Source organism: Notamacropus eugenii, chromosome 3, assembly GCF_028372415.1.
Source record: "Notamacropus eugenii isolate mMacEug1 chromosome 3, mMacEug1.pri_v2, whole genome shotgun sequence".
In the NCBI taxonomy this organism is placed as follows: Eukaryota; Metazoa; Chordata; class Mammalia; order Diprotodontia; family Macropodidae; genus Notamacropus; species Notamacropus eugenii.
This window is the reverse complement of record NC_092874.1, coordinates 191,127,212-191,147,773: the sequence shown is the minus strand read 5'-3', so window position 1 is coordinate 191,147,773 and position 20,562 is coordinate 191,127,212. Positions and strand designations below refer to the sequence as shown.

General features: G+C 38.3%; 1 protein-coding gene across 2 annotated transcripts in view; it reads right to left on the bottom strand.

The window, feature by feature from the left end:
- Positions 1-16,594, bottom strand: part of ARHGDIB (Rho GDP dissociation inhibitor beta) — a 28,100-nt gene extending 11,506 nt beyond the window's left edge. Inside the window, exons 1-3 of one of the 2 annotated variants that reach the window (XM_072653649.1) lie at positions 16,499-16,594; positions 3,707-3,890; positions 2,458-2,541 (exon numbers count right to left, since the gene is read on the bottom strand). In XM_072653649.1, coding sequence (XP_072509750.1) covers positions 2,458-2,541; positions 3,707-3,884 — 262 coding nt within the window. In that variant the 5' untranslated portion in view covers positions 3,885-3,890; positions 16,499-16,594. Of the gene's footprint in view, positions 1-2,457; positions 2,542-3,706; positions 3,894-16,498 lie in introns of both variants that reach the window. The other variant, XM_072653648.1, reaches the window with a different exon arrangement.
- Positions 16,595-20,562: the final 3,968 nt, after the last annotated feature.

The window sequence follows — 20,562 nt, the reverse complement described above, 5'->3', positions numbered from 1 at the left end:
TACAAAGAGATTGGTTGGAGTCATTCAAAATTCAGGAGCTTATAGTTTATCCTAAAAGCAATAAAGAGCCATTGAAGCTTGAGCAGGGGATTGGTATGGTCAGTGATTTTGCAGGTGTGAGGAAAAGAAATTGGAAAGAAGACAGACTTCCTAGAAGATTTATGAATTTCAAATATCAAGTTGAAACCTGCTAGGAAAAGAAAAATACTATTTCCTTTTTTTTTTTTTTTTGGTAGTTAAACAGAAAAATGGAAAACTCTTCATTGTTCTCTGTTGTGTCTGGCCTCGCATATCTTTAAACATAATGAGTCCATTTGACTGAGTGAATAAAGACTACCATGTAGGCTGTATTATGCCTTTCTAGGTATGTTTTCTCCTTAGCTTCATGCTCTTCCTGACTGACCTTATTTTGTGAAGTGAAAGCTGCACCTGATAACAGTTAGAATATTTCACACAGGAAGAGGTTAGTTACAGTCCAAGTAAGGTAAGAGAGAGAATTTCTTTCTGGGAGACATACACAGCATTTTGGGGTAGTTGAATTTGCAGTATTGTGCCTTGTGCCTTGCTCCGGTGGTTTCAGTTGAACAGGAAGTCTATCTGCTCAATTTCTTATTTCCTCCCTCTGGCAAAAAGTCCTTATATGGTAAAGTGTGAATCTTTCCAGCTCTGCCCCTACACCTCCACCAAGTTTATTCTAGAATTGTCTGTTCGTTTGTCTTCTAAGAGTCAGACTACTGAGTTGAGGCTAAGATATGGCCTCACTATTGGCAACAGGCAAACCTGTGAAGTATGCCAAGTTTGTTTTCTGTGTCCCTGCTCTTCTTGACTCTGTATAACTTTCCTATACCTGCCTTAGGCATGTATAATGTCCTCATACTCTCAACCTCACCTTTTTAGAAAAAAAAAAGAAACTGAAACCTTAAGCCACAGAAAAAGACCTTGGAACTCATTCATAGTCTTAGACTGATAATCTTAAGTGGAAACTACTCTTAATTTCATTCCAAGTTTGGACTTGACCTCTAAAGTTCTTTTAGCTCTAATCCATTCAGTTCAGTTCAATTCATTTAAATAAAAAATGATTAAGTATCTACTAGGTACAGGGCCAACTAGGTGTTAAGTGGATAGAGGTAGACCTAAAGGCAGGAAGACCAGCTTTCAAATCTAGCCTCAGACACTAACTAGCTATGTGACCCTGCACAAGTCACTTAACTCTGTTTGCCTCAGTTTTCTCATCTGTAAAATGAGTTGGAGAAGGAAATGGCAAACCACTCCAGTATCTTTGCCAAGAAACCACAAGTGACATCATGAAGAGTCTGAAACAACAACAATACACAGTAAAATGTGCTAAGTTTGTAGAGATACAAAGCCAAGAACAAAATAGTGCCTTCCCCCAGAGACCTTGCAGTCTCTGGGAGAAGGAACACAACATGTAGCCAGATAAGTAAATGAAATATATGTTAAGATTAATTTCAAGAGGGAGAAAGTAGTAATAACCGAGGGAAACAGGAACAGCCTTCTAGAGGAAAAGGCGCCCGATGAGTACTTTCAAGAATCCATCTAAGGATTTTATATGACAGGGGTGAAGGGAAACTACATTCCAGACATGGGAGGACCACTTGTGCAAAGATATGGTGGTAGGAGATCAGAATGGCCCCTATAAGGAACAGCTACTAGGACAATTTGACTGGAGGAGAGAGCAGGGGAGTGGGAGAAGGAATAAAGTGAAATAACAGTGGATTAGGTTTAGGATTTTGTATCTTATCCTAGAGGCAATAGAACAAAGGAATTCACATCTTTCCAAGCCCTGAAGTCTAAAGTTAAAGGAATGAATCTAGCATAGTGGATTTCGGGGTATTATTAAAAAAGTGGTGGGTTACTAGGGAGGCAGCAGGTTTTCTCACATCAGATATCATTTTCTCACATCATATCAGATATCACAGCAGGTTTTCTCACATCAGATGCTCCCATCAGGGTACCTATGGGATGGATTAGGTCTGTGCTATATGACCTCATTCAAGTGCATTGCTTTCCTTAAGTTTTCTTAAGTTTTTATTCTTAATAAAGACAACATTCCCAGAGGGAATGCTCCAGTAAGTGCTGCATTGTCTACATTTTTCCATCAGCAGCCTTGCTCACAGGAAAAAAATTCTATTCTCGTTTTTCTGGGAATGATAAAATGAATGTATAAACGGTTTTGCTGCTCCTAGCAGTTTATTTAAAGAGACAGAAGCAAACCATCATAGATGTCTTTCTTGAGTTTGGTGTGACAACATGCATTCTGTGGATGATAAGTTGTTCACTTATTCCTAACAACCTCCGTATGTCACAAAGCTACTTCTCTGGCTTCTTTGCTATAGAAAATAGACTGATAATTTGCTTCTTGTGTAAAAACCTTCCTCAATCACCTCCCTAGACTCTCAGCAAGTCCATTGGAAGAAAGTAAATGTATTTACTTACCAGTAAGATCCATAGTGATTGGTCCTGGGGCAGTGTCACAGACTAGGGTGAGTCGAGTGACTACGACATTGGGAGCAGTTGGATCTGTAGAATCCAGAAAAGAATATTAAGTAGTTGATAAAGGCATAGAGATGGGAGATGTGTGCCTGTGTGTATGTGTGTGAGACAGAGGTAGAGAGACAGAGGAACAGAGAGAGAAGGAGACAGAGACACACTTGGAGAAAGACAAAAGAGACACAGAAAGACAGAATATTTTTGTTGCCTTTAAAATAAAGTTCAAATTATTCTGTTTGGCATAGAACACCCTTCACAGTTTGATTCCAATCAATTTCTTTAGACTGATATCCCATAACTCCCTATCATACACTCTCCATTTGAACCAAATAAACCTGCTTTCTGTTCTCTGTGGATAGCATCCAGTCTCCCATCTTTGCATAGGCTGTTATTACCCCATGCCTGGAATACTCTATTTCCTCACCTCCTCAGAATATTTTTCTGTGAAAACAGTTCAATTCAACAAACATTAAATACTTACTATATACTATGCTGGATATTGAAGGCAGCAGCAATGATAAAAATGAAATCATCCCTGCCTTCAAGTGGATGGGGTATAACATACATATATAAAAGTAAATAATGACAAAGTATAGAAAAGTAATGCATAGTAATTTCAAGGAGAAGGTGCCAATGGCTGCCCTGTATGGCAGTCATACTGAACTTTGAAGGGCGTTCAGGATTCTAGTAGGGGGAGATGAGGGAGTTCACTCCAGGCATAGAAGACCCTATGGGCAAAAGCATGGAAGCCAGAGATGGAATGTTATGTTCAGGGAGCAGCTAGCTGGCAGGACAGTTTGAATGGAATGGGAAGTAGGTGGAAAAGTCTATGAGGAACACTTCATCAATCAAGAATGCTGAGTGTGATGGTTATGAGGAGAGGGTCTCCCTGGATTTGGCGGAGTGAGAGAAAGAAAAGAAAAAGAGTGAGAAAAATGAAGAGGGAAAGAAGAAGGGAAGATGAGAGGTTGGAGAAAAAGAGAGAAAATTTTATTTCCAAGTGTAACTCCAGGATACTTTCTACTCTACATGCCACCTAGTTATTTGTACCTAAAAAAAGACTGATCGCATTATTAACCCTATACCACATTATTCAGTGTAGGGCACTTTTCCATGGGTATGTCCCTCAGGACTTCTATTTATCAGTTTCTTGTAGTGATAGCAACATATCCCCCAATGATTCCCCACCATGTACCTGCCACCACTGGCCCATCCCCTAGCAGAGTCTTCTTGTACTTGGCAAGACTTTCATCATCTTTGTCCATCTCCTGCAGCTCCTTTAGAGACTTCTGAGGTGGGGGCTTATAATTAAGCTTGCCATCCAGTTCATCTTCATCCTCCTCCACGTGTGTTTCGGGGTCCTTTTCTGTCATGGTGATCTACTTCACAGAGAGCAGGAAAAAAGCCAAAGGAAATGGTCAGTAGATGTGAAGGATCTGTGCTCTGTTATGAGCACAGTTCCTGCTCTGATTCAACCAGAGAATTCAGTTCAATTCAACAGGAATTTAATATGTACTAAGTCCTATGCAAATTATTTGGCACTGCCCTCAACTCGCTTACATTCTATGTGGGGGGGAGGGGAGGAACAACGTGTATACAAATAAATGGAAAATATATACGAAATAAATACAAAATGGCTTCATAGGGGAGGGGAGCAGGGAACAATAAGTGGTGTGGTCAGGAAGGACGTTAATTAAGCCTTAGAGAGAGCTAATAGTACCAAGGTGAGGAGGCGAGGAAATAGAACATTCCAAACATGGGGTAACAGCCTGGATGCTGTCCACAGAGAACAGAAAGCAGGCTTATTTGGTTCAAATATAGAGTGTATGATGGGGAGTAATGTGAAATCAATCTGAAGAGATTACCTGGAATCAAATTGTGAAGAGCGTTCAGTGCCAAACGGAATAATTTGAACTTTATTCTAAAGGCAACAGGCAGAGACTCATGGAGGGGGGAGGGGTTCTTTTAGGGGGAAGAAAAGGATGTGATAGTTTAGGATTGACTAATCTATAGGGTGTGGGCAGCTAGGTGGTGCAGTGAATAAAGTGCTAGGTCTATCTTCCTGAGTTCAAATCTGGCCTCAGACACTTCCTAGCTGTGTGACCCTTGGGTAAGTCACTTAACCCTGTTTGCCTCAGTTTCCTCATCTACACATGTAAAAGTGTAGAAGAAGGTTATGGCAAACCACTCCTGGATCTTTGCCAAGAAAACCCTGAATGGGGTTACCAAGAGTCAGACATGACTGAAAAATGAGTGAATAACAATAGTCTATGGGGCAAAATATTGCTCACTTAAATATCTATATAGCCTGAGCTATGTAAGCAAACCTAAGGACAGTAGTTCGGTGGTGCAGTGGCAAAAGTGGTAGACTTAGAGTAAAGAAGGCCCAAGTTCGAATCTGACCTCAGACACTTACTACCTATGTGATGCTGGGCAAGTCCCTTAACCTGTCAGTCTCCATTTCCTCATCTATAAAATGAAGGATTTGGACTCCATGGCCTCTAAAGACTTCATACCTCTATTTATGACTCTATGGCTCTATTTGTCAGATCATGGCAAGGGAAATAGGAACTTGGACTAGGTGGAAGCAGTGATGATTTATAAAAGGAGATAGATAGGAGATTTGTTGAGCTGAATCGTTGAGAGTCACTACATGACTTTTGGTTTCCAAGAAACCAGAAACAAAGTTAGGGAAATAGCTTGGAAATTAAGCCAAACCTCAGACTTGAAGGAAGGACCTTTTTACAGAATAATTTTTAAGAGCATCCTCCTCCTCCTCCATATCTTGGCTCAACAATTCTTTTTCAGTTTGATTATAAAGACAATAAAATGTCAATGTTTCATAACTCAGAAAACAGTTCTCATTGCAGTACACAGGTCGGTTTCCTGTACAGGAAGGAAGCATGTGGCTTATTCCTGTGGCAACCCTTGCTTGAGAACCATTTAGAGTTCAAGAGTTTTGCATTTGGAATTTAATAGAAACAGAGGTCTTAAACAATCAGATCACAGAAAATGAAATTTAGCAAGTCATAAAGAGATACCAAAGAATCTTTCTATTTAACAAAAACTACTGAAAAAATTAAAACATAGTTTGACAGCGTGTACGTTTTGACCAATACTTTGGTGTAAATATACCACAATAAAGCTCAAAATGACTAAACAATCATAAAATAAAAGGTCACTTAAAAAATAGAAGAGAATAAGATTATGTAAACTTCATGGCTTTTGCTAGGTGGAGAATTCTTTGTTTTAAAATAGTTTTTACTGATATCTTTTATCTTTCCATTGCCTAAATTTTATCCCTATATACCTCCTTTTCTTCCTCCCATAAAGCCATCTCATATAACAAGGCTTTTTTAAGAAAAATTAAAAATGAAAAGAAAAAGAAATCAGCAAAATCTATCAGTACATCAAAAAATTCAGACATTATATGCAATGTTCTACACACACACACACACACACACACACACACACACACCTCTACAAAAATGTAGTAGGTGTTTTCTCATGCCTTTTCTTTGTCAGTTAATAAATGTTAATAATAATGTTAATAAACATTTATTAAGTGACTACCATGTGCTAGATACTAATGTTAAGCAGTAGGGATACAAAAAGAGGCAAAAGACAGTCCCTGATCTCAAGGAACTTAAAATCAACAGGGGGAAAAAACATGTAAATATATACAAAGCAGGCTAAATGCAGGATAAATAGGAAATAATTAACAAAGGGAAGGCACTAGACTTAAGAAGGGTTGGGAAGGGCTTCCAGCAAAAGACAGGATTTTAGTTGGGATTTAAAAGAAGCCAGAGATGTCAGTAGACTGAGATGAAGAAGCAGAGCATTCTAGGTGATGTAGAACTGCCAGTGAAAATGCCTGGAGCAGAGAGATGGAGTATCTTGTTCATGGAACAGCAAAGAAGAAAGTGTCTCTGGATTTGAAAGGGGCGAAGTAAGATGCAAGAAGAAAAAAGAGGAGGAGGAAGCTAGGTTATAAAGAGTGTTTTGTATTTGGAGTATTTTGTATTTGATCCTGGAGGCAATAGGAAGTCACTGAATTATATTTAGTGGGGTGGGGGTGAGCATAGGAAAATCATTTTGATGACTGGAGGATGGATTGAAATGAAGAGATAACTTGAAGCAAGTAAACCAGCAGAGTATTACAATAGTCCAGTCGTGAGGAAGCCTACACTAGATGCTAGAGGACAGAAGGGAGTATATTTGAGATATGCTAAGGTACAATCAGTAGGCCCTGGCGACTGATTGAATATAGGGAATGAGAGAAAGGGAGGAGTCAAAGATGACTCCTAGATTGTGAGCCTGAAGGTCTGGGAAGATGGCGTTGCACTCTACAGTAACAGAGAAGTTAGGAGGGGTAGAGGGTTTAGGGAAAAAGAGAATGAGATCTGATTTGGATAAGTTTAAGAAGTCTCCTGGACATCCAGCATGAGATGTCTAAAAATCAGTTGGAGATGTGAGATTGGACGTCAACAGAGAGGTTGGGACAGGATGGGTAGATCTGAGAATCATCTTTATAGAGATGTAATATGGAGGATGTGATCTGGAGAAGGATCTGAAAAGATCAGATAGGAAGGAAGAAAAACAGGAGAGAGTGATATCCTGAAAAGCTAAAGACTATCAAGGAGAGCGTGACTGACAGTGTCAAAGGCTGAAAAGAGGTCAAGGAGAAAGGACTGATAAAAGGCCTTTGGAAGTGGCAGCTAAGAGGCCACTGGTAACTTTGGAGAGAGAAGTTTCAGTGAAATGATAAAGTCAGAAGCTGGATTATAAGGAATTAAAAGAGAATAAGAGGATGAGCAGTCAGTCAGTCATGTTCTGGGCAACTTTACAACATTCATTTTCAATAGCCTTTATGCTTTGTTCCATTCATATTATTGGATTTATCATGTTTATTGCTTTCTTGGCTCTGCTTACTTCACTTTGCAACTGTTCGTGTAAATTTTTCTGTGCTTTTCTATATTCATCATATTCTTTCTTACAGTACCATAAAAAATTTCATTACACTTATGGTTAAAAAATGACTACAAAGTTAAAGAATGTACTTTGTTTTCAATTCTTTGCTACTACAAAAAAATATTGTAATGAATATTTTAGTGAATATAGAGATTCTTTGTTTTATATAGCTAGGGTACAAGCCCAGCAATGGAATTTTGGGATCAAAAAGTTCACTTTTTAGCCCTTTTATTTGCATAATTCCAAATCTTTTTCCAGACTGTGAAAAAAGTAATTCACAACTTCATCAATATTGTATTAGTATGCCAGTCACCCCACAATCCCTTAACATCAACTATCCCATCTTTTGTCATCTTTGTCAGTATGCCAGTGTGAAGTTAAACCTTCAAGTTATTTTGATTTTAATTTCTCTGATTAGTGATTTTAAGCGTTCTTTCATATGATTATTAAATACAGTTTGAAATTCTTCCTTTGAGAACTATTTGTGCATATCTTTTGACTACCTATCTGTTGGGGAATGCCTTTCGATTTCATAAATTTCTTTCAGATAACTATATGTCTGGGCATACCAAACCATTATTCAAGAAATTTGCTACAAAATATTTTTGTTTGAGATTTAGAAGTGCTATTTGTACCGGGTGAGGAGGCAAGGGAGAGAGTCAAATAGAGAACTGAGGTGATCAAGAAAGATAAAATAGGTCATTTTAATTACATGCCAATGGAATGAAATAGGTTTCGCATGAATAAAATCAACATATCCTGGACAAGAATGGAAACTGTTTATTGGGGAAAGTATCTTTGTATCAAATACTTCTAAAGTCTGATATATAAGATGTAGATGGAATTAATAAGGACATGTAATACAAAAATGGTCAAAGGAAATGAACCAGAGTCACACAGGCACTATGTGTCAGAGATGGTCTTTGAAACTTGAGGCTTCCTGGCTCTAAAGCTAGTTCTCTATTCACTATACCACATAGCTTTTCAGGAGTCAAAGTTCTGCATTGATGATTTAGTAGATGGTTTCACCATAGGAAATATACTTGACCTCTGTGGTCCTCACTTTCCTCATCCACAGACTAAATGCTATTCAAGATCCCCATCTAATTTAAGATTCTGTGATTCTCTGAAACTCTCTGCTGCCTGTACAGAGCTGAGCGAGACAAGGGAAAAAATCAATATAGTCATAAAGAGGTTAGAGAAAGCACAGAATAAGCCAGTAAAAGTTTCATTTTCCAATCAAATTGGCAGATATTTGTAAAGCACTTAGTTATGTGCAAATTGTGCAAGTCAGTGTTCTTATATGGTTTAACAGTTAAGTTACAAAGTTAAAGGGAGGACAAGTCCTTCAAATTCTATCTCCTCCTAGCAAATTCTCCCAAGCCCTGACAGCTGGATCCAAGGTTGAATTTTTTCAGCAAAATGAGGCACAGTTGGGCAGGAATGAAGACTCTGCTTTAGAAGCCCTGATTAGACTCATGACTCAGCTTAGACTGGGGCCAAGGAACATATTCAACACTTCAACATTTTTAGATGTTAACGATATGAAAGATTCTTGGCAGGGAGGCGAGCATGACCACAGAAACTGACACAGGAGAGGAAATGCTCATACAGAATGTGAGCAGCTCTTTCATTGGGATGAATCTCATTTTCAATCTATTTCATTTCAGATTATTCTTTTCATTGAAGTGACAAGTTAGTTCAGGTACTGACTTTGTCATTTCCCAGCTATGTGACTTCATACCAATCCTTGACTTCTTTGGGTCTGTTTCTTAAATATACAATGAGGGTATTGATGTAAAGCATGATAACTATGAAGAATTTAAAGAAAAATGAGATAAAGAAGAATAAGAGAAATTGAAGAAAGGACAATATGCTTAAATGCTGTAAGGATGTAAATTTCAACAGAGAGATAAAATGAAACCGGTCAAAATTCAGCTGCCAATCTTGGAACATTACGCTGTCAAAATCAAGGGGCATATTTCTCCTTTCTGTTAATTTGCAAATTAACTGCTTTTCATGGAATGTTCTTTGCAAGCAGATTTATTTTATATGTTTGTTAGGAAATGTCTGCTGTGTGAAAAAAGAATTGATAATTTTTAAGAGAAAGAATTACAGAAAACAGACTAAAAAGAATAGAAATAACCAATAGTTTCATAGGTCATGTGTTACTCCAGTTAGCCTGGAATCACTCTTAAGACTTAAAGAGGTACCAATTCATATTAAGAAGCAGCAACAGCAATAAATAGAGATCATCCAAGGTCCTTTTCAGCTCTAAAATTATCAATTATTTTCCTCAGAACTCTACCATATAATATTTGTAATTCTAAATACTTAGAAATTCAGTTATTTATTTGTGAAATTATACATACAAATGCCCATATGTTCATCATTTAATATGTATAGACGCTTATTAAAATATCACATATGTCACTATAGGGGTTCATTTTGAATAATCTCAACTTTTTCTCAAAATCCCAGCCAGAATTATATTAAATGTTTCATATTACATATGTAAATGTACAAAACAAATGTGTATACATGTATATCATATATATGTGCAAATGAGCAAAAATGTATGTGGATATATATTGTTATTGTGCTTGTCCTTTGTTGCCGAAGAAGACCGTATCATCAGAGAAGTGATGACATGATTTGCACTTGACTTTGTTTTGAATGAGGGAGGGCTGGTTTTGAGTGAGGGAGAGCATATACATACATATATATACATGTACATATATATGCATATATGTGCATATATGGATATATATACACATATATATGGATATATGAATAGGCCTATGATTTCTTTTGTGCCAAGCTCTGCTAGTGAGGAAGGTGTATGAAGATCCGAACATTTGTCTAGTCTCAGAGAGTTGCCTAGAGCATTGAGAGGTTAAATGACTTGCATGTGATCACACAGTATGTCACCATGTGTCACAAGTGAGATTTGGACTTACCTGTTTCTAGTTTTAAGGTCAACTCTCTATCTACTAAGCCACACTGACTCATATATGTACATGCATACATGTTAACACACACATGTATGTCCATGTGCATATACTGTTTAAGTATACTCATAAATAATTTTATATATATGGCATTTTTGTATTTTTATATATGGAAATAAATATATTTTATACACATATTTATATAATTAATTTATTGGGTATATACTCTTTAAGTGTACTCCCATGTGCAAGGCATTATGCCTTGCTCTATTGAGGATTTAAAGACAAATTGCAGTATTCCTTTACATTTCTGTTCCTCTTTACAAGATATTTTGATGTACGTATGTATGTGTGCCCACATATATATCCTGCCTATCCCCATATAATCTTCACACAATCATGTGATGAAGATAAAAGTCTTTTGGTAATAATATAAATGCACATTTACAATATATATATATATATATATATATATATATGTATATATATATATATATATATATATATATATACACACAATGTATACATTGTATTTTTCTCCTCTGACTTCCTGAAGATGCCACAGTGAAAAATATGGAAATGCTCCATATTGTCTGACTAAGATTATTTTGCAATAAAGCCATTATTAACTTATCTACAACTCAACCTACTAGACAAGAAGAACTGTTCTTTTATCATTGGTTTGCTTAAAAATATATATATTTTTTCAAGAAATCAAATAATGGCCTTAGACGGGATATGCTTATTTATATTTTGGTCTGTGCTGGGCCGAACTTGTGGCACAGGTAAACTTAAGTTTATTTGGTCTCTGTGTCTAACCTGAGGGTTATACAATATGTACAATGTGTATAAATATAAAACATATATATAAAATAAATGGTCATGATAATTACCATTTTATATGTAGCAAAGCGATCTGCCAAATGTCATATAATTAATAAATTCAAATCTGAGATTAGAACCCATGTCTCGACTTCACCTTTGGTTCTTTCCCCACTCCACCCCACTGCTTCTCAAGATGCCCCTTGCTTTCACTGAACATACACAGTCTCATAAAGCTTTCTCTCTTCACAATTTCTGCAGCCAAGCTGAAGTGAGTTCAGTAGTTTGGAACAAGTTCCTTTATACTTAGAATTACAGCAACCCCTAAGTGCTCTGTTTCCTGCCTCCTCTTCCTCTAGCACTCTGTAACCAATTTCAAATGCAAATGATTGTGAAAATAAATAAAAGAGGAAGAGAGTAATGAGGTATCAGAAGCATAAACTTATTTTCTTCTTTTCACCCTATTGAACTCCCCTACTCTTCCATGCATGGCATTTTTCTAGAGAGAGGACAGAGTTGAATTCGTGCCCTCAATCTGGAAAATTTAGGCACCAGTTCTCTTTGCCTTCCGTGAAGGAATCAATTTAGAAATTATCCAGATAACTGTCTCCATTTCCCTATGCCCTTGGTATACATAAACACAACTTTTAGCCAATTAAAAAAAATTACCCAGTTTACCCAAGAAAACACTGCTAAACATTGAGAGTGCTGAGATATTAACTTATACCCCTCAGGTTAGACACAGAGACCAAATAAACTTAAGTTTACCTGTGCCACAAGTCCGGCCCAGCACAGACCAAAATATAAATAAGCATATCCTGTCTAAGGCCATTATTTGGTTTCTTGAAAAAATATATATATTTTTAAGCAAAACAATGATGGAGAACAGTTCTTCTCTTCCAGTAGGTTCAGTTGTAAATAAGTTAATAATGGCTTTATTGCAAAATAATCTTGGTCAGACAATATGGAACATTTCCATATTTTTCACTGTGGCATCATCAGGAAGTCAGAGGAGAAAAATACAAGTGCTGGTTCCTCCCAATCAGAAGGCTGAACCAAGTGGTGTGACTAGGGGATTTAGATGAAATTCTGCATTTCCTTTTGGATTTGGTGACCCATTTAAACAACTTTAAAACACTTGAAACCAAATAGACTGAGACAAGGAATTAGTCACCCAGGCTGTTTTGGTTAAGGCTGATACCATAATGGTTAATTCAGCATAAAATGACCGCTATTTTAGTCTGTCACCTCACTTTGCCACTTTCTTGTTATTCTTTTGTTATGGTGCTGGTGGGGGTGGAGGTGGGGGTGTAGGCACAGGCTCAATGAACCTTGGGAGCTGGCTGAATGGGCATTAAGTTTTAATTCCCACAAGATTTTCAATGTACTCTCTGGATGTGTCAGCATTTCCTTCGCAAAAATAGAACTCATTTCTTTGAGGAGTATGAAAGGGACAAGGGGTTCTGGGAATTATGAGGATTGTTTATAATCTGAATAAACATTAAAGTAGGGATAGAACTATTACATTTCTTTTTTAAAAAACTTCTTCACAAACAGTTTAATTTTAGATTTCATTTGCTGTTCTCTTTCTTAATCGAAGCCAGAAGTCAGCTGTGGATGCTGAGAAATGTCAGTCAGAGCTAAGGGAGGAAATCCTGATGAACAATATTGTAGCTTGTGGAGGCCAAGATGAGTCCTAGACACTGAGCTTACTGGATTGTATTGAATGATATAGAATGTTTTAGAGAGAGGGCCTGTTAGGGAGAAGGCGGAATGATGGAGGGGAGACCTCATTACCTCTTAAGTGCAGGTAGAAAATGCAGAATTCTAGGAGGTAAACTCCAGGCTGTGTGTCTAAGCAAAGGTGCTCGTTTTACTCTCAATCCTGCCGGTCCTATTTTTCCCAACCCTGAAGACAGGAACCATTAGTGCTCAGCCCCGGGGGCATGGGTACAGGGCACGCCTCTAAGGCAGAGTTCTTCAATAGAATTATAATAAAAATAATTATCATTTTGCTCATGACACGGTATTCTTTGCAGTGAAATATCAAGGCACATGGAATATTTAAGGTGGTTATCCTCAGGCTTCCTCAGGCAATGAGGCCTTTGCCAAGGTTTTCACGTTCCTTTGCCTTTCCTTAGCCTCCCCTTACCCCTCCCAGTCTTTACCTTCTCAGGACTCACAGGAAAGGAGGTAGAGAAGGCTTTGGTCCTACACATGCTTCTCCAGCCTTCCAAAGAGCAAACAGAGGAGAGAAGATAGTGAACTCCATCTGGGGACAAGAGCTAAGGAATGTAGAAGTCCCAGAGGGGGGAAAGGAGCTTCCTGGAACAGCTAGGGAAGTGTGTCAGGGCACCCCTTTTGAGCAACTGTTCTAATGGCTTATACCTGAAAGACTGGTGAGGTTCTAGGCAGGGGTTCTTAAACTGTAGATCCATGAACTTGTTTTTAAAATATTCTGACTGCTGTATATAATTGGCTTCCTTTGCAATCCTATATATTTTATTTTATAAATTTAAAAATATTCTGAGGAAGAGTCCGCAGGCTTTACTAGACTGACAAAGCGGTCCATGAGACAAAAATGGTTGAGAATCTGCAAGTCTAGAGCCTACTGAGTTCTGCTCCTAAGATACCTGAGATGTTGGCTTTCTATTATATTCTTAAATCACCTTATAATACCTCCTGAGCATTTCAACTGCATGATTCTCTCATCTGGCTGTAGTCCCGTCTCCCCAGGGTAGAGTCTCCCCAACTGCTCTCTCCTCCCCATCCTTTGAAGAGGACAAATGCCCAAGGGTTAGGGCTAAGCTAGAACCATGAAATTCAGGTCTGAGGGGAGAAATGTTTTATCACAGACTAAAAATCTTTTGGTTTTATAGTGTAACCTCAGTGGCATGGCTACTGTAAGCAGAGTTCTGTTCTCACTGCCTCTAAGTGACTTTTCCTGACTGAAGCTTCTTATCAGCGGATTCCTTAGAAGAATCACAGGAAAGAAAAACCATGTATTGAAGAACTGCCTAGATAAATACCAGATAAATAGTAATGATAATAACATAATAGTTATTGATATTCTTTAGAAAGATAGATCTGATAATATACATTAAATGTAAAAATATGAAAAGAATACAATACACTTTGAATGATTATGTGTGTTTAGAAGAAGCAAATTTTTTTAGCTCTGCCATCTCTGGATGTGGAACTCAGAAATGGTAGAGTTTTCTGAAGAAGCAGCACAGCCAGCACTGAGAAATATAGTTCATGGTGACAGTTATCAAGACTTGGCACCAACAAAACAGCTGCCTAAGTCATGTGATTGAAAAACACTTTCCTAGTGACCACTTCAGAAAACACCTTCCTAGGTAATTACTGTCCCTGCCTTTCCTTTCCTCAGACGCTTTCTCCATGCTGGCTACATTGGTCAAGTCACCTAGTTTTTGGAAGAATCCCTCAAGATATTTCTCCTACAGAGTCACTTTCCTAGGCTCAACTTGAATGGTAAATGAATTCTTCCTACCACGGTCCTCTTGCCTAGCAATAAATCCCTGCCTACTACAGCATAGTATTAACATAAGAGTAGCCTGTGGGATTCCTGGCAGTTTACTTCTGACCTTACTAGTATGAATAAAACTCATCCATCATCCCACATCAAGGGTGGAGATTAGTCTCATCAAATTCTATACTCATAAAATAGTTCACGTTTTACAACTAATACACAATACTAATGTAATCTGCTTCTACATCATACGTGTATTCATGGCAGGAATTCTATGGCAAAATTAAGAAAAAACAGTGAACAAAATGCATACAAATTCATTATTTCCCCGGCTTTTTTCTTCCTAACACGTGCCTACTTAACCTTCTTTTTTTCTTTGAATATCCCTGTAGTGTTAGGCTACAACAGAGAATAACTTACAATCTAGAAGCTTTCATTGTAAACAGTTTAAACGGTGGGGAGTAGAGTGTGAAATAAGCCCCTCACCCTACTGTTACCTGGGGTGTGGGGGGGAACTTAGGAAAAATTAAGTTTATCAAAAGAAGTCAATAGTCTAACACCCAACCTTAACCAAATCTAGAGATTAATTATGGACAAGATTAAAATACAAACAGAGAGTATATTTGAAAGATGGGAGATTGAAGGAGGGGACTCTATAAGCACTTAAAAAATGAAAAATATGGTAGAAATTGCTGTGATCTTTGCAATAGCCTGGAAGAGTAGGGGTCATTATTATCCCCTTTTTACAGATGAGAAAATTGAGAGTCGGAGAGATGATTGACTTGCCCAAATCTCACTGCTAACATTAGGACATCGGTCACCCTGTGATGTGACCAACATGGCCCTCTAAAAGGTCAAAATGATCCCTCATGCTACCATGCAAAGAAAGAGCTAGTCTCACTTTTAATTTTTCAGAAACCTGAGATTTAGTACAATTTGTGTCTATGGGGGTGTATGTGGGGCTATTTTCTTGCTTATTTGCATATTTGATCTTTTTGCAATCACTTCATCTGTAAAGGAATAAAAATATGGCAAGCACAGTGTTTATCTTTCTACCTAGCTCACTGTAGGATTTTATTACATTTTCTCTTCTGTCTTAGAAATACTAGGAGGAGCACGCTTGATTAAAAAATAACAATATGTCCTACCAGCACATCCTCTTTTATGGTTAAACTCTATTGTGTTCTATGGAGATTGCAGTTTATAGATTTTTTCCTTAAATCACCAAAAAGTACATTTATGAGAGCAATTTCAATTTGGTAGAAAACACTGAGCCATTTTTTACTACCCTTAAAGTCTGCTTAAAAACAGGAAACCACATTTCTCCACCCCAACCCACCATCCACTGAGATGTTCCATATCAGGTTTGACTTATAGTTTTCCAACCACTCCTAAATTTGGCCTGGAGCCTGCTTTTATCTTAATAGGGCACCCTTCTCTGGGCACACACACAGAACCTCCACCTTTGCCCATCACTAAGGAATCTGGGCTGTGGGTGGCAGGTGTCTGGTCTCTCCTTTTTATCCTCAGGGTTATCTCTGACTTACTTGCTGTAGTTCAACGTTGGCTTCCCTTTCTGGTACAGCCAAGACCATCCCTGCTGCTGCCCCTGCCCCAACACTTCTTGTCACAGGAGAAACTCTAAAGGAAGGTATACTCACCTTCCCACAGGAAAAATAAAGTACAGAGATTCCCCACCCTTCCCTCTACCCCCTGTGGTCTCCCATCTCCTCACAGTATTCGAACTTACTCGCAGTGGATCGTGTCTCCCTCTGGGGTGCCTCTGTCTCTCAGCCCTTGCTTCTCAGTTCTGGCAGTTATAAAAAGGAAGGAAGTTGAATAGAAGGAAAAAAAAAGTTTTAGACCTACTTGAAGAGGAAACTCCGAGCTGCCTCAAATCCTGTTTCTTTGCAAAGAGCTACATATCAGGGCATATCTTTTGATAAACACACTGCACAAAAGTCTCTTAAGTAAATTGTGCATTTGATAAAAATAGTTGCTCCTGGGTAAATGATATGCATGAACTGTGCATTTGACCAACAATTATTGTGAATACATGCATGTATATGTTTATGCTTAAATATGCAGAAGAATCTAAGAATGTAGGTTTATAGAGGCCATGATCTGAAACCTTGAAACCAGTACTCTACTTTTGTAAATAGTTCCTTCTATAATCTTGGCTCCCACCTGGGTTATTTATCTGCAAAATGGAAAATAATAATATCTAACTTGGAAAGAGATCTCTGAGACATCTCTATTGTAAATAAATATTGACTATGAAAATGTTAGTGATAACCGCACATGTATAGAAGTCTGAATTTTTTAATTAGTCTCCGTGTAGACAAAAGGAGCACTCCATCAAAGGCTTCAGAATTACCAAGGACTGGGAAGTGATCACCATGCGATTTTCTGTGAAATACAAAGTTAGCATGATTTTTAAATGGCATTAATTATGTCATATTATTTCTACCTTTGAAGGAACAATTTCTCTTCTACCCAGATGACAAAATAACCTTCTCTTCCTAATGCAAGATCTGATTATTTCTTTCCTCTGCTTTCATTTCTCTGTTTTCATTCCCCTAAAGTCAATGAGAAATTCTTCCCGCCACCCCCACCCCCACCCCCCAATCTGAGTACCTTTAGACCTTTATGGCCTAATTTCCTTTTACTGTCATTTAATTCCTGTAAACTCCAGCTAGCTAGGACTGTGTTCCTGGAACTTGAAGAATCATCTCTCACCTCTGGGTATCTGTGTCCCTCGTACCCAGAATGTCTTCTCTCCACATCTCTTGCTTTTAGGATCCTTTCTTTCCTCAGATCTAGGGCTGGGTCAACCCTAGCCCCCATGAAAGTGTTCTTTGTTCTTTCTTCAAATATACATGGACATATTTGCCTGGATCTCACCTCTGTCACTCCCCACCCTACCTATCCTGTACAGAATTATTGCTACACGTGCCCTGCAACCCCATTCCCCAAGTAGGATGTAAAGAATGCGAGGGACATATACAGTATGGTTTTTATCTTTGAATTCTTCAGACCCACAGCAGTGCTTTGCACATGTCAGGGAGTTAATAAATATTTGTTAAATTGAATTTAACTGAGATGAATTAAGAAATATAGTCTAAATCACATTACCTCAGTGTACTAATTTAGAATTTGTGATTGTTCAACTTAGACATTAATAAGGGTAGAGTGGAAAGAATGCTAGATTGGAGTCCAGTGGTCTGGGATCTAATTCTAGCTGTGCCACCTGGGTGAAGAGCTTCTAGGTGGATAGAGCACTGGGCTTGGAATCAAGAAGACTTATCTTCCTGAGTCTGAATCTGACCTCAGACGTTTACCAGCTGTGTGACCCTGAGCATGTCCCTTAACCCTCTTTGCCTCAGCTCCTTCATCTGTAAAATGAAATGGAGAAGGAAATGGCAAACCATTCCAGTATCTTCATCAAGAAAACTCCAAAGGGTCAGTCAAACACAACTGAAAAGTGACCCAATGACAACCTATGTGAATTTTGGTGAGTCATTTAACCTCTGGAGGTTAGATGATTTCAAGATCTTTTTCAGTTCTAACTCTAACAATCTATGATCATTCATTCATATCATGTGTGAAGAACATGTTTGCTAGGCTCACTAACATGGTGCCCTAGAAACCATGATTAAATTGTTATTAAGGATTTAAGCATATTTATTGTTTGCTAATTGAACAGATGCTAATTACATTCTATTGAAACACATAATATATTGGAGCATCTCAAAGCAGGAAGAAAACTTGAGATCATCTGGTACAACTTGACCCTGCACAGAAATCATCATTATGTATCCCTGGACAAGGTCATTCAGTTTCCACTGGAAGGCTTCTGGTGTGGAGGAACACACTATCTCCTAAGACAATTACATGTTAGTATATATACAAGTATATAAGTACATATACAATTTTTTTTCTTTATTGAGAGGACTGATGATCCCTATAGCCACTACCACTTTTTAACAGTTTTTCATTGTATCATAGATCTAGCTCTAAACAAGAAAGAGACTATCTAGTCCAACACTCTCATTTTGCAGGTGAGGAAACTGAGGCCCAGGACATGAAGTGATTCTTTCAAAGTCACAGAGATAGTAAGCATCAGAGGAGGTTTTAAACCCAGGCCTTTGAACTCCAGAGTCAGTATTCTTTCCATTGTCCATTCTGCCTCTAGTCATTAAGCTGAAATCTGCCACTCTGCAGTGTTCATTTCTTGCTCCTCTATCACAGAATCACAAATTCCAAAAATTACAAGGGACTTCAAGGAAAATCTAGACTAATATGTGACTAAACCTGTAGCTCCTTTTCTGCAACTTCTGTTTCTTGATATTTCACAGAATCACAGATTCTAGTTGTGTCCCTGATCTCCTCACTGTTCACTAGATACACCATCTCTCAATTCTGTGCATTTTCACTGAATGTCCCTGGATCTTTCTCCCTCCCCATCTCACCTTTCTGGATACCCTGGCATCCCTCAAGTCTCAACTGAAATCTCATCTTCTGCAAGAAGTCTTTCCCAGTCTCCCTTAATGCCAGTGCCTTTCCTCTGTAAATTATCTCCAAGTTATCTTGTACCTATCTTGTTCATGTATAATTGTTTCCATGTTGTCTTCCCCATTAAACTAAACTCTCTCAGTAAACTTCAGAGCAGGGATTGTTTTTTAACCTTTCTTTAAATCCCCAGCACTTAGAACAGTGTCTGGCATATATTGATACATACATACATAACATACACATACGCACACATATATGACAATAAAGGCTGCTTCACTTGACCTCAGAGAAAATCTAGTAGGGATAGGAATGGGTGGGAGGGGAATCTGTGGCCTCGAGGTCACATGTGGCTCTCTAAATCCTCAAGTGTGGCCCTTTGACTGAATCCAAACTTCACAGCTGGCAACAGGGATGAGTACATGTGACTTCAAGGCCTCAGGTTCTCCACCCATCACCAACTCTTGCTTTGCCAAGCCTAAATCTCCTTCTCTGCAGCTTCCATTCATTTCTCTCTCTTTCTAAGACAAAGAGAAAAAGATGAATCACTCTTTCTTATGATAGCCTACCTGAACTACCTGAAAACAGATCCATCACAGTGTAGTCACCCTGCTGGACTCACTCCTCCAACTCTCACTCATAATGACAGGTTAGATCAACAGAGAGAAGCTGTCTCCTACTCCATTTAGGATCGAGTGGTTGGGATTTCTACTATTATATTCCTTAAGGCCCCATCTAGCACACCCCTTATCAATCAACCAGTAGAACTCTATTACCATTTAGGAAAGAATATTTACTAAAAATTATAGTAAAAACAGTTGTTACAGACATTCCCTCCTCAAAGCAGGGGACACACTCTCCTCTTGCATACATAAAGTTCCTGGGGGAAAGTTGCCTAAAAAAAGTACAAAGGCAACAGAGAACATGCGTGGCCCTGGAGTACTTGCCAACTCCTGGTCTTCAAGGTCCTTTCCTCTTCTCGTGGAGTCATCATGAACTTCCTTTAGATGTAGTTTTCCATTGGGCTCTGAATATGGTTGCCTTTCTAGAATCTAATATGCATTTTTCTTCTGTTGAGAAGACTGATGATCCCTATAGCCACCACCACCCATCTTCAGGTAACTCTCTTTCTACTTTGACTTGCAGGTGTTTCCTTTGTTGTCAGCTGTTGCTACTACCTCTAGTGGACCCTGCTATTGACCTATTAGGACTTCTTATGGTTCTTTTGACCTTTCAAAGTTCACAAGGTCATAAGTTGATCAGTTCTGCATATGAAAACTCTATTGTCAAGTTCAGAAAAGC